Source organism: Panthera uncia, chromosome B1 (assembly GCF_023721935.1).
Source record: "Panthera uncia isolate 11264 chromosome B1, Puncia_PCG_1.0, whole genome shotgun sequence".
NCBI lineage: Eukaryota > Metazoa > Chordata > Mammalia > Carnivora > Felidae > Panthera > Panthera uncia.
In genome coordinates, this window is record NC_064811.1 from 4917259 (window position 1) to 4931580 (window position 14322).

General features: G+C 51.6%; 1 protein-coding gene across 1 annotated transcript in view; it reads left to right on the forward strand.

Annotated features, from left to right (window-relative positions):
* The window catches only part of CRMP1 (collapsin response mediator protein 1), a 76851-nt gene that overhangs the window by 25725 nt on the left and 36804 nt on the right, over positions 1-14322 (forward strand). Inside the window, exons 3-4 of the mRNA XM_049630285.1 lie at positions 3994-4178; positions 8132-8296. Of these exons, the coding sequence (XP_049486242.1) occupies positions 3994-4178; positions 8132-8296 (350 nt within the window). The remainder of the gene's footprint in view (positions 1-3993; positions 4179-8131; positions 8297-14322) is intronic.

The window sequence follows — 14322 nt, forward strand, 5'->3', positions numbered from 1 at the left end:
AGGAAGAGGAGCAGGAGGAAGGGGAAGAGGAGGAGGAGAAAGAGGAGGAAGGGGGGGGAGGAGGAAGGGGAGGAGGAGGAGGAAGGGGAGGAGGATGAGGGGGAAGAAGGGGAGAAGGAGGAAGGGGAAGAGAAGGAGGACAAAGAGGAGGAAGGGGAGGGGGAGGAGGAGGAAGTGGAGAAGGAGGAGGGCGGAGGAAGAGGGTCAGGAGGAGCCCTACTCTGCCCCTTTCTGCCAACCCCAACTCCAGCCCCAGACTCCAAGCATTTCAAGTCCAGCCCAAGCCCCTGTTTTTCCAGGTGATTCTCTCCTCTCAGCTCTTCCCAGCCACACTGAAAACATGGTACCCCCAGAGCGAGCCCAGCAGCCCTCGCCTGGAACCTCGCACCCATAAATCCTCTGCCTGGAACACCTTGCCCCTTCCCTCATTCTCCTTTTCTCCCCCCGTTCCCCAACCCCTGTTTGTCCTTGGGTCTGGTTGTGTGGCTCCTCCTCCAGGAAGCCTTCCCTGACCCCCGTGTTGGAAGCATTCTCCTGCTGGCCAGCCTGCGTGCCAGTCCCACGCTCCTCATGCTGCACGCGGCTCTGACTTAGGGACCTCACCTTAGGGCCTCCCCCCCCGGGGCCTGGCACAGTGCTGGGGACAGACAGGTACCAGGAGTATTGGCTGGAAGAACCCTGGCCCGTCAGTGCAGGACCTTGGTCTCGGCCGCAGTACAGCCTGGAACCAGAGGGAGAAGGGCACACGTAGTGGGGGGGTGGGTAGTGAGGTTCCTAGGTCACCCCCCTGCTTAGATAAGGAGACAGCCATTCCAGGGCAGACCCTGGTTTGTGAGGGCTGGGGGCTTCTGGGGCGTGAGGGGTAAAGGATGCTGACAACTGTTGCGGGACCACCTTCCCACCAGCCTCACGGGGTTTGAAGTTAACCCCCCAGGAGCCTTGCAGTCCAGGGTGTATGCATGGAACAATTGCTCACTGGCTGAGCTGCATTTATGAAGTGCTTGCTGCATATGCAAACACCTGGAGTCTTCGGACCTTGGTGGACCGTGTCGTTCAGGGTTTCCACAAGTTCGGTATCTGTCGGCCCCTCTCAGTCTGAAACGCCTTTGTATTTGACTCTGCTGGCCCTCCCCTTCCGCCGTTAAGCAGACGAGTCTCCGGATGGTCATGTGGGATGCAGGTCCCTGCTGGCTGGGAAGCAGGTGTGGGAGGGCTGAGACCCTGGGAGAACCACCTGCACTGACCCCAGGCACCACCCGGCATGAGGAGGCTCAGTTCTTTCCCTTTACTTTGATGGAACCCCAAGAACCCTTTTATTTGGCAGCCGTTCACCAAGTTTTCCTGACAGCTGTTCATCTGTCTTTGTGCAGAATCTGTTATGATTCATTGAAGGTTCCGTCTAGTTTGCTCAGCGCCGGTGACTCAAACGCCGGCCGCCCAAGACTCCTGAGCGCGGTGTCGAGCGTCTGTCTCATTCTCAGAGCCTCCTTTCTCCTTGCCCCTTTTCCACACCCATTGCCATCGAGAACCTTTTAGGTTTTTCCTCCGAATGCACTGAGGGCTCCTTTTGGCTCAATCCCGGTTTGGGGAGAATCTGCTTCTATCTAAGGGAAGCAGGAAGGCAGTTGAGGCTGGTGGGCAGAGCCAAGATATGGGATTTGGGGGGACCTGGGTTGAGTCCAGACCCACCACTGACTTGCTGTGTGGCCTCAGACATGTCACGTGCCTCTCTTGAGTTCTGTTTTCTTCTTTCACTTCCTGTAAAGAGAGGCGACTGTCATGCCTTTAAGATGGACCCCGAACAGCAGTACTTGCTGGCAGTGTGGCATGGTGACTGAGTCACATACCCGATCAGACTCCACGGATACCCCCCTGTAGGGCCCATGCCCAGTCTGGGACATGCCCAAGCCGTTGCCAGCATGAAACATTTGAACGTGACCCCATCTTCTTTAGAAGCCTGTTGGAGCGTTAAATGAGATGATCCCTGAAGTGTAGAGAAGGCCAGTGCTCAGCAGCGACCTGCCCCTGCTGTAAGGTTTGGGGGTGTCTCCTCCCGGACCCCTGACATACAGCCCTGTGTTTGGAGCTGGACAGCGGGAGGATCGGGCAAGGCAGGAGTCTGCACATCGAGATGGAAATTACAGAGGGGAAGAGGTTGGCGTTGGGAGCAGCAGTGGCCGTGGCTGCGGGAGTGGTAGCGGTGATGGTCCCCGGCACCGTCCTCCCGCTACACCTACTTTCAGCTTCGGGACAGATAGTGTGTGACGCCCCAACTCTGTGGAAGACCCCCAAGGGGAGCCCTGTGACCTCTGTCCCCCCCCACCCCACTTGCCTGGACCGGCCCCGCCCAGGGGTCCAAGGGGAGCCAGGGGATTCTGTTCCTGCCACCTGGAGGTGGATTCTTTTTGGGGGCCTGGCATGGTGGTCACCAGAGCGACACTTTCCTATATCTTCATTACTGGTGTTTTCACGTGACTTAGGATATTGTTGCCTAAGCTGATGAGCTCAGAACAACTGTATTAAAAAAAAAATTTTTTTTACTGTTTATTTTTGAGAGAGAGAGAGAGAGAGAGAGAGAGAATGAGTGGGGGAGGGGCAGAGAGAGAGGGAGACACAGAATCCGAAGCAGGCGCCAGGCTCTCAGCGGTCAGCACAGAGCCCGACACGGGGCTCAAACCCACCAACCGCGAGATCATGACCTGAGTCGAAGTTGGATGCTCAACCAACTGAGCCACCTAGGCACCCTTGTATTTTTTTTTTAATAAAAACCGCTCATGTTCAGATCTAGTGGTCTTCACCAGGCGTTGACCTTGGAGGCTGTTGTATCTATCCTGGTGCTGGCTGAGCCTCCCTTCTGCCCCCCATGTCTCCTGACTCTGGTTCCAGCAGGTGAAACACAGCTGCCACCACAGGGGCAAGGCTTCGAATATCTTGGGCTCTTCTCTCTTCTTCCAGCTTTTGGAATTTTCCTTCTTTCTGGGGGGAGTTTGCAGGCACCTGGTGCATTTGGGAACAGAGGTGATGGTCAGCATGTGCAGAGAAACCCTGCCATCCCCAGTGTGATTCCCTCCAGGCAGGTTTTACCCTGTTAGTGGATTTTTCTTGTGGGTACTGGGGAGTCCAGCAGCTTCCCTGAGGTCAGTGCTCCTGAGAGTGAAAATGAAAATCCTGGTTGCTTGTCTGTATTAGCTAGCCACAGGTGCCATAACAAAGCCCCCCAGACTGGGCAGTTTAAACAGCAGACATCTATTTTTTCATGGGTCTGGAGGCTGGAAGTCTGAGGTCAGAATGTCAGCAGGTGGGTTTCTTTGAGGCCTCTCTCCGTGGCGTGTAGACGGCTGTCTTCTCCCCGTGTTCTCACATAATCAATCCTCTGTACGGGTCTATGTCCTGATCTTGTCTTCTTACAGCGACACCAACCAATCTTACAAAGACACTGTTGGATTAGGGCCCACCCTAATAGCCTCATTTTACCTTAATTGCCTTTGTGAAGGCCCAGTCTTCAAATACAGTTACATTCTGAGGTCCTTGGGTAGGGCTTCAACATCCAGCTTTTGGGAGGGTCACACTTCAGCCCATAGCACTGTCAAAGTTTGCAGAGCTAAGGGGACTTTACTCCTGCGGTCACTGTCCTCTGTTTCCCTGAAGTGGTTGACAAAGAGTAGGAAGTACTCTGGAGGGACAGGCTGTTCTGAGAACCCTTTCACACCAACCCCTGTAAGCCTCCCCAGATACCCGGGCTGGTAAAGCAGCCCACCTTATACCCTCCACCCCTCTGCTGTCCTGGAGTGTAACCACCTGCCCACATGCCTCTCCCCTTCCTCAGGCCATGAGCCCCTCGAGGGCAGGAACCCTGCCTGAGCTTTCTCTGTCTACCCAGTCCCCTGCATAGGACCTGGCTCAAAAATGTTTACCCAGTGGAACTGACACCACACAGTTGACTGCCATCTTGTTTTTCTCTTAAGAACCCAAGGCCGTTTCTGTTGTTTCCAGACAAATAGGAGAGAACTTAATAGTTCCTGGTGGAGTGAAGACCATTGAGGCCAATGGGCGGATGGTGATTCCCGGAGGTATCGATGTCAACACGTACCTGCAGAAGCCCTCCCAGGGGATGACAACTGCTGATGACTTCTTCCAAGGGACCAAGGCAGCACTGGCAGGCGGGACCACCATGATCAGTGAGTTGCACCCCTGCCTTGGGCACATGTGACTTCTGTTCTACGTCACCAGCAGCATCAGCAACACCACAACACTCAATATAGATACAGGCACTTTGCTCAGGGGACCATTTAATATAACTCACCACAACCCTTCCATAAAGACCAATATATTATGTGTGCCACCGGTAATACACTGATAATTTTATAGGCAGTAGACATTTAAAAGTTTAAAGTATTTTAATGCATTCGAAATGAGATGACTGGCACATTGTGGGTACTATTGTTTCTTGTGCGATTAAAATGAACGTTTAAATTTCTAGGAACTGTGGACTGATTTAAAGAAAAGTATCAAGGGAAGAATGATACGGATTATAGGCAGACAAAGCCAAAAGTTCTTGAACCTGGTGTGCACATGGCTAAAGTTTGGGAACCAGTCATGTAGGTGTTACTATGCAAGATGGAGAACTAGAGGCTCACAAAGATGAAATAAGTTGCTGGACGTTACACAGTGGGGAGCAGGTTGTACTAGTCAGTATCGATGCTGTAATGCTGTGATAATGCTGCATAACAAACAGTCCCAAACTTCAAGCATCACTTGTTTTTCTTGGTCAAGGATCTGAGGGCCCAGGGAGAGGACTGGAGTGGGTCTGCTTCAGGCTGTGGGTTGGGACAGGGACACCATGTCCCTGCTTCAGGCTGTGGGTTGGGACAGGGACACCATGGATCCCCCATCCTGGAACCAATGGCCACCTCAACTGTGCCCTTCTCCTGGCAGATGGCAGAAGTGCAAGAAAGGTCTGGCAGGAACTTGTCACTCCTCTTACCACCTTATGTCTTCACTTACACATAGAAGTTCTGTTGGCCAAAGCAAGTCACATGGCCAAGCCCAAAGTCACTGGGATCGCACTCTGCCCACCATGAGCCATGGGGAAGGTGGGGAGCGGAGGAAGAATTGTGCACAAATAATGCCATGTACCTCAGTGGTTTCTTTGGAGGCTAGATTCTTCCTCTACTGCACTTTTCAGTCCCCTATATTTTTTTAAGTAGCTTTTGTTTCTTGGATTCCATTTTAATAAATGGTTTTTAAAAATATTTATTTATTTTGAGGGAGGGGGGGCGGAAAGTGAGCATGAGTTGGGGAGGGACGGAGAGAAAGAGAGAGAGAGAATCCCAAGCAGGCTCCATGCTGTCAGCATAGAGACTGACATAGGGCTCAGTCTCACGAATTGTGAGATCATGACCCGAGCCGAAATGAAGAGCCAGTCGTTTAACCTACTGAGCTACCCAGGCGCCCCTTAGTAAATGATCTTAATTAAGCAAGCATTAGCTGATTTTCAGTGTTCTTTCAACTGGTAGGCTCACTGTATCCAGGCAGCTCATCCCCAAACTGGCCACAACCCTGCCCATCTCTCTTCCTCCAACAAACCCATTTGGAAGTACATTGTGGGCTAGAGCTGGCCATTATGGGTGGGGCTCGAACCTACGAGCAGCGAGATCATGACCTGAGCCAAAGTCGGACGCCTAACTGACTGAGCCACCCAGGTGCCCTATAGGATGAGCTGTATAATAGGAGCCTCCCCACCGCCCCCCCCCCCATAGTGTTGCTGGGAGACATACACGAGGTTACTGAGCGTAGTGCATGGCACATGATAAGTACTTGGAAATATGAGCTCGGATGGTTCTGAGAGGTGGAGATGGAAGTTCCAGGCTCAGGTGACCTGTGTGGAGTAGAGGACAGAGCCCCAGATGAGGAGTCAGGATCTCCAGAGTCCCCCTTTGCTCTTTTCCCATCATGAGCTTTGAGACTCTTGGGAAGGCCCCTGGCCCATTCTTTGGGTCTCCTCTTCCCCGTCTATAATAGGGTGGTTTTCACAGTGTGTTTTATGGAGCTCTAAGAACCTGTGACAACACCAGGAGGACCATAGTAAGAGGAGTGTGAGGGGCAGCGAGGTTCTGAGTCCCCACCCCATTTTTTCATTCAGCTGATCCTTATTGAGGGTTGCTCTGTGCCAGGCACAGTGCTAGGTGTTGAGGGAAAGGATGGAAAAAAGCAGGCATGGTGCTAGTTCTCCAGTGGTTGCAGGCTCATGGGGGGTTACAAATCATATATGACTATATATCCATGTCTATAGTCTGTGACTCGGGCTACAACAGAAAGGTGCACAGAACTCTGAACTGAGGGGCAAAGCATTCAAGGAAGTCTTCCCTGAAGAAGTGGCATTCATGCAGGGATCTGGAGGATGAGTATGAATTAACTGGGTGAAGAAGGTGGAGGGGACCAGATCCCCAGGAAGAGGGAACGACATGTGCAAACACCCTGTGATGGGAGAACACAGTTTGCATTTAAGAGACCCATGAGGCATGAATGCAGAGACTTAGGGGTAGAGTCCTGTGAGATAAGACTGGAAGGTGAGGGTGGTGCTGAGCCTCGATGGCTGAGGTAAGAATTTTGGACTTTTTCATATGGGCAATGAGCAGCTGTTGAAGGATTTTAAGCAAAGAGTGATGTGATCTGCTGATCCGCTTTGGGTTTTAAAGAGACCATAATAGAGTGGCCTAGATCAGATGTGGCTGGGCCAGTGGGATCACAGTAGCTCACTGAGAGAAGAGGGTGGCTAGGACTAGGGGTGTGGCCATGGAGTGGACAGAGGTGGACAGCTCCAGGGATACGTAGGAGGGAAATCTAAGCACTTGGTGATGGGTCAGATGTGGGGGTATCTGAGAGAAAGGAAGTGTCAAGAATGACCCCTTCGATCCTAGGTATGGAACTAAGGTGGTATCTGCACAGCTAAGGAGGTGGCGGGGGACCAGATTTGCAAGTGGTAACGATGTTGCATAAGGTTTGGGACATTTGAATCTGGAGGAGCTTTCGAGTTTTGCTGGTGGAGAGGTCGGGGAGACAGCTGGTTTCAGAGTTCTGCAGCTAAGCTGGAGTGGTACATTTTAATGATTAGCTACATTGAAGGAAACATTCCAGGACCAAGCCATGAGGAATTCGACCATTTAATGGCCAAGGAGAGGCAGAAAATTCTACAAGGAGCCTGAGGAAAAATGGCCACAGAAGTAGAATAAAAGCCAGCAAGCCATGTTGTCATGGAAACCAAGAGGAGGGAGTGATTCACTGTGCCCTGAGAGGGCCAGTGGAGTCAGGATTGGATGTTTCCATTAAACCCAGAGACATGGAGATTGAATTAGCAAAGGCCAGTGCTTTAGATGGGTGGAGGAGTGAGTGGGAGGAGAATAGGGACCTCTCTTTATAGGTGTCTGGCTACAAAGCGTGGATGTTAGGGAGATAGGGCAGTAGCTAGAGGGATATACGAAGCCAACTGAGGCTTAAAAGTTAGGCGTCTCCCCTGTCATTTGCTTTACATTTAAGATTTTATTTGAAAAAGGGTGATGAAATTAACATTCTTTTAGTCTCTAAAGTCTTTTTCACTTTTCATCTATGGCAGCATGGAGTAGGGGAAAGGTCCAGACTGCAGCAGACGAGACTCTGGGGATCTTCCTACTACTTAACTAGTTGTGTGATGTTAGACAAGTTCCTTGCCCTCTTTGAGCCTCAGTTTCTTCATCTGCAATGGAGATGCTAATATTCACTTCGTGGGGTGGTTGAGAGGATTAAATGTGATAATTTTAGGCCTTGTGGCAGTATCTGAGGCATAGTAAGCATTCAACAAATAGTTGTGATACTGTTGCTGCTGCTGAAGGTGACAATGACAATGGTGGTGACCATGCCGCTGCTGATGGTTATGGTAGTCATGGTGACATTGACGGCAGTGTTGACGATGATGATGAAGAGGGTTGTGATGATGAGGATGTTGATCTTGGTGATGGAAGTGGGGGTGATGATTAAGGCGGTGGTGGTGATGATGGTGATGGTGGTGATGGGGTGAAGAGGCTATTAGAGCCTACCATTGGGACATCTTGGGTCCTAAACATCTTGGAATGTGACAAGTACCGTTCTTTCACAGTTGACCATGTTGTCCCTGAACCTGGGTCTAGCCTGCTGACCTCCTTCGAGAAATGGCACGAAGCAGCTGACACCAAATCCTGCTGCGACTATTCCCTCCATGTGGACATCACGAGCTGGTACGATGGCGTGCGGGAGGAGTTGGAGGTGCTGGTGCAGGACAAAGGTCAGTTAAAGTCTCAGAATGCGGGCGCAGTTCTGGAATTGCTGGTTCTCTGGCGGGTCTGATTATGTGAAGTGAAAAATCCCTTTATCTGCGTCTGCGGGGAGCCCAGCTATATGCTGCACACTGTCGTATACACAATGCAAAAACGGGATCCTCTATAAGGGGTCTGTCCTCTTCTCCTTCGAGCCCTTGGGAGGTATCCCCCTGTTCACAGAAGCAAGCCTCATTTCCTTACCCTGGCACGCAGGGCCCTCGCTGATCTAGTCCCCTTTCTCTTTCTCTGCCTAAACGTATCTGGGGTGCTTGTTATCCTGGATGCCGTCCCCTGAAACCTGCTTGACCACTGGACCTGTGCTCACACTGAACACCCTACCAGGATGGCCCTTTCTTCCACTCTGCTTCCCGAGCTCAACTAACACCTTCTCCAGTTTCCCCTTTTTTGGCTCTCCCCTCTCCATCGTACTTGGATTATGGGACACTGGTTCTTTGGCTCATCTGTTACACCCTGAGCTCTATGAGTGGGGGGATCGTCTCTATCCAACTCTGTATCCCAGGCCGTTTCCCTTCTGTTTGGACTCACTCACACCGGGTGGCCCTGCACAGTGTAGACACTACAGCGTGCATCATGTTGAGATGACTTAAACTGCAGATACATGAAGCAAAACAAGAGAACAGAATGAACCAGGACAGGAGTGGTCTGTCTGGAGAGGGACTGTTCTGGATGCTCTCTGAAGAGGCAGCCTCAAATGAATGAGATGCTTCAAGGAGACCTAGAGGGTGTTTTCAATTTTTAAGATAGAGATGCTGTGTTTTCTCATTATAAGACTATATTCTCCACAATACAAAAGAGTCAGGAAATAAAGAGAAGGAAAAAATGTTTTTCTTCTGGCCATACCCCCCTGCCCCCACCACCTACATTAACGTTAAGGAGTATTGCTTTCCATTCCCTGTCCATTTAGACGATTTCCTCCTTATATAGTTACACGACGGCAGTTATTCGAGATCCTTCTACTTTCACTTAACATTTTACGAGTAATCATTAGTTTTCATTAATAACTTTTTAATGGCTTGTAATGTAGCACGTAATGGTTAATTTGCTTATTTTCTTTTTATTGGGCACTTAGGTTTTCTGTCTGCTTTACTGTAAATGGTGTTACGGTGAACATCTTTGTCTACAAACATTTGTTTGCATTTCTAATCGCTTCCTTCGATTTCCAGAGGTGGAATCACAAGGTCAAGGTGTTAACATTTTTCAACATTGTGACACTCTCAGCCAAATTGCTTTCCTGGAGGATGCACACACTTGCATGCCCACGATCCCCGTGTCTCTGGCTCCTTGCACGTGTGCACCGTGGGGCGTTACTTCTACAAAATCCTTGTAAATTTGATGAGGCAAATCCAGTCTACCAGCATACGCTGCAGTTCTTTTCTCATTAATTATGTCAGACATTTTGCATCCTCGTTGTGAATGTGCGACTGTATTCTTTGCCTACTTCCAAGTTTGGGTTTTCTGTGTCTGAGTTCTCCACATCAAGAAGGCGATATCCCTCCATTGTGGTGGCTGTGAATCACACTCTTGTTTTGGGCAGTCGCAATCCAAGGGAATTTACAATTCTGTACCTTGCCTTCCTCACCTCGTGTTAAGTCCTGAGCAATTTTCCACTCTCCCCATGGGGCTCATCGTATCAGTTTTAGCAGAGCCTGACCCTATGGGGATGTGCAGAGGGGACAGGGGGGACACTGAGATCACAAAGCTGTCACAAGAGAATGCCACAGCTCTGTCAGGGAGGGGACTTTGTGGGGTCGTATTTATCGCATTGTCCTGGAGGAGGGCAGAGAATTTTCTCCCCTTGACCGGACACTTGTAAGGAAATGGCTTGTGGAGGGAGGTTTTTCGGTGCATTCCTGGTTTTAAGCGTCTAACTCGTACTGTGTAATGTTTTTTTATTGATTTAAGTTTAAGAGCTAGTGCACGTAGGGTGCCTGGGTGGCTCAGTTGGTTGAGTGTCCGACTTCGGCTCAGGTCATGATCTCACGGTTCGCGAGTTCGAGCCCCGCGTCGGGCTCTGGGCTGACAGCTCAGAGCCCAGAGCCTGCTTCGGATTCTGTGTCTCCCTCTCTCTCTGGCCCTGCCCTGCTCATGCTCTGTCTCTCTCTGTCTCAGAAATAAATAAACATTAAAAAAACAAAACAGGGAGGGGCGCCTGGGCGGCTCAGTTGGTTAGGTGTCCGACTTCGGCTCAGGTCGTGATCTCACAGTTCGTGGGTTCGAGCCTCGCGTCAGGCTCTGTGCTGGCAGCTCGGAGCCTGGAGCCTGCTTCGGATTCTGTGTCTCCCTCTGTCTCTGCCCTTCTCCTGCTTGTGCTCTGTCTCTGTCTCGAAAATAAATAAACATTAAATAAATGAAAACAAAAGAACTAATGCGCATTTATTGAGAAACAGTATGGAAGTGTCTAACATAAAAAGTGATAATTTGGTGTTTGTCTTCCCAGGCATTTTTCCTATTTGTATATTTGTGAGGTACATGCTCACATAGCCATAATTTTTACTTAAGTGGAACTGTAATATGCATAATCTGCAGGATGCTTTTTAAAAATTTTTTTTAAATGTTTATTTATTTTTGAGAGAGAGAGAGCAGGGCTGAGCTGTCAGCACAGAGCCCGACGTGGGGCTCGAACCTGTGAACCGTGAGATCATGACCTGAGCTGAAGTCGGACGCTTAACTGACTGAGCCACCCAGGCGCCCCTGCAGTATGCTCTTTTAAAGAATATTTTTCATCCTTTTAAGTTTTTATTTATTTAATTTGAGAGAGAGAGAGAGACAGAGAGAGACAGAGACAGAGAATCCCAAGCAGGCCCTGCACTGTCCGCATGGAGCCCGACTAGGGGCTTGAATCCACAAACCACGAGATCATGACCTGAGCCAGTATCAAGAGTCAGACCTGAGCCACCCAGGTGCCCCTGCAGTATGCTTTTTTCCTCAATAAATGTCATGGACAACCAGGCCCCTCCGCTTAGCAGCTGTGTGACCTTAGGCCAATCCTTCAACCTCTCTGTGCCTCAGTTTCCCCGTCTGGAGAATAGAGGTAACAACGAGGTTGTTTTGAAAGTCCAACGAGAGGGTATATATAAAGTACTTAGAGGAGTGCTGGCCCCTGGTTTGATTCTGTATTATTAGTTATTTCTTTTATCATCATTCCATCGTTTCTCCTAAGAGTATTCCATTTTATGGAGGTACTGGGTTAATCTACTCCCTAGTGGAGAATTTTAAAAAATCGTGTTGTCAGGGCTCGCAGGGAGCCGACTCTGAGGCAGAGGATGGCCTGTAGGAAGCGAGTGTGGATTAGTTTCATGTTGCTGTTATAACAAACTCGAGCAACCTGTGGTTTAAAACAACCCAGATGGTACCTCTGGAGGCCGGAAGTCTGAAGTAGGCTTTAAGGCTCAAGACAAGGTACTGGCAGGGTGGGCTCCTTCTGGAAGCCCCGGGGAGAACACTTCCTTGCCTTTTTTTAGAAAAATATTTTTTAATGTTTATTTATTTGTGAGACAGAGAGAGAGAGACAGAGACAGAGACAGAGACAGAGAATGCGAGCAGGAGAGGGGCAGAGAGAGAGGGAGACACAGAATCCGAAGCAGGCTCCAGGCTCCGAGCTGTCAGCACAGAGCCTGACGTGGGGCTCGAACCCACAAACCGCGACATCATGACCTGAGCGGAAGTTGGACACAACCGACTGAGCTACCCAGGCACCCCTTCCTTACCTTTTCCAGCCCCTACAGGCTGCCCAAGTGCCTTGGCCCCTGGCCCTGCATCCTTCCAGCCACTGCCTCCCTCCCCCCTCATTGACTCCAACCTCTCCCTTCCTTCTTTCACTAAAAAGGACCCTGGTGATCATACTGGGCCCACTCAGGTGATACAGGATGATCTTTTATGTCAAGGTCCTTAATTTAATCTTACCTGCAGATTCCCTTTGTTGGGAAGGGAACATAGTCATAGTTCCTGAGGATCAGGGTGCGGACGTCCAGTCTTTGGGGGGGGGGGGCCGTTATTTTGCCTCCCACAGGGCGAATCCAGGATCCACCCCTGTGAGCGAAGCCCAGGAAACAGGATTGGCTGCAGGGAGCTCTGAGACCTGGACGCCCTTCAGATGGATCCCCAGGATGCCAAGGGCATGGGGACTTCACACCTCCCACCAGCCCGGCATTGGGTGTGGCCCCTCTGGGATGGGGCATGACCTTGAGCTAGGCTGCTCTGTGCATGGAGGGTGGTACAAACAGGACTGACAGCTGAGGGCCATCTGCCGGCAGCTCGCCCAGCAGCCGGGGCTGGGGAGCGGGGAAGAAGTCCTTCATTCCGAAGAGGGCTCTTGGGGCTCCTGACGGCATCTGCTGCTGCCTATTTGCAATTGTTTGGTGTTTCAATGTTCTGGGAAAACATGTTTGTGAAGATACCCATGCTTACCTGTGTAGATATTTTACAGGACAAGGAGGTGGAAGCGGACACTGGGTGCTCTCCACCCTGTGTCTGTGCGGGGCTGTTGGTGTTGGGGTGGGAGACGACGGTGGAGGCGGTGGTTTCCGGGACCAAGCTGGGCCACCTGCAGCCAGTGGGCAGGTCACTGGCTCTGTCGCTAACTTTGTTTCGTTTTCTAACACTGGGCAGCGTTAGGACTCTCCCTCCCATGAGCGCCCGTGGAAATGGCTTGTAAGTGTCACGTGCCTTTTACGAAGCAGCAGGTGCCGGACGGTCCCAGCAGGTGGACCGCCCGGGTTCAAATCCTGCCCTTCCGCCTCCTGGCTGCGTGATGCTGGACAAGTCCCCCAGCGGAGCTCTCTGCGGTTGCTCGGCGGCCCCTCATCCAGGGCCCTGGTACCTGGCACCACAACCTGAGCTCGGTGTTAATTCTCCACCCTGATGGAGTCTTGGTTGTCGTAGCAACCTCAGAGGTAGGCAGTGCGTGGTAGGGATTGCTTTGCTTGAGGTACCACGGATGGTGAGCTCCTCAGTCCACCCGGAAGCTAGGCATCAGGCATCGAACCCGGCATGTCTCTTGATGGTCCCCATGGGGTGTTCTCTGTGGAGAGAGGTCCTACCCCAGTCTGCCCTAGTGAAGGGGGAGGAAGCGCTGCCAGAGCCAGGGGCCCGTGTCCACACTTGGCAGGCTCTGCCAGAGCAGCGGATGCAGTGACAAGGGCTGGTGTCTGTGCAGCCACCCACAGAGGCAGTGACCTCAGTGGAAGGGCTTTGGGCAAGAAGTAGCATGTTGTCTCTGGGGCTTTACCCCCACCACCCATCTCCTTGTTCCCCGGGAACCTGGGGCACTGTGGTCCCTCAGGCAGGATCCTTGATGCTTACTCAATGCCCCGGGGGCCTTCAGCCTCATTCATCATTTGGTGGCCCCCTGGGCTGCCTAATCTTGGTGCAACTGAGGCATGCAGGGAGGTCCCATACCAGTGTTCAGTGGTGAACACTCATCTTCCTGGAGGGGCTCAAGCACCCACACCTCCTAGAAGCCTTTCCTGCTTGCTCTGCACTCCAGGATGGAGTCCCCTTGGAGCCCCCACAGCCCCAGAGGGGGCTTCTCCAGCAAGGCTGTGGGGCTCAGGGCTCTCACTGCCCTCTGGACCGTGATGACTCAGGAAGAGGTTGGTTTTTCTCATCTTTGTTCCCAGGCCAAGGCTGGCACACAGTGGCCTCCTGCTCGGTTGTCTCATCGGGAGCAGGAGGCACTTGGATTAAATCACCAGTTCTTCTCCTGGGCTGCTGGAGCCTGGCCCCAGGCCCCGCTGAACCTGAATTTCCAGAGGGAGGGTTTGCAAAGCTCAGGTATTCTGATGCAAAGCAGGGTTGGGGCCACTGGCTGGATGACTGCCCAGGGCCTGCCCTGCGTCCACCCTGTGTCAGGGTTTTAGGAATGACCCAAAGGACCATCAGCCCCCTAAGACCCCTGGGCCCTCAGACAGGTCACAGGCTGCACCTCACATCCCCTGAAGGAGACCCAGGACTGGAACCCTCTGCTCGAGGA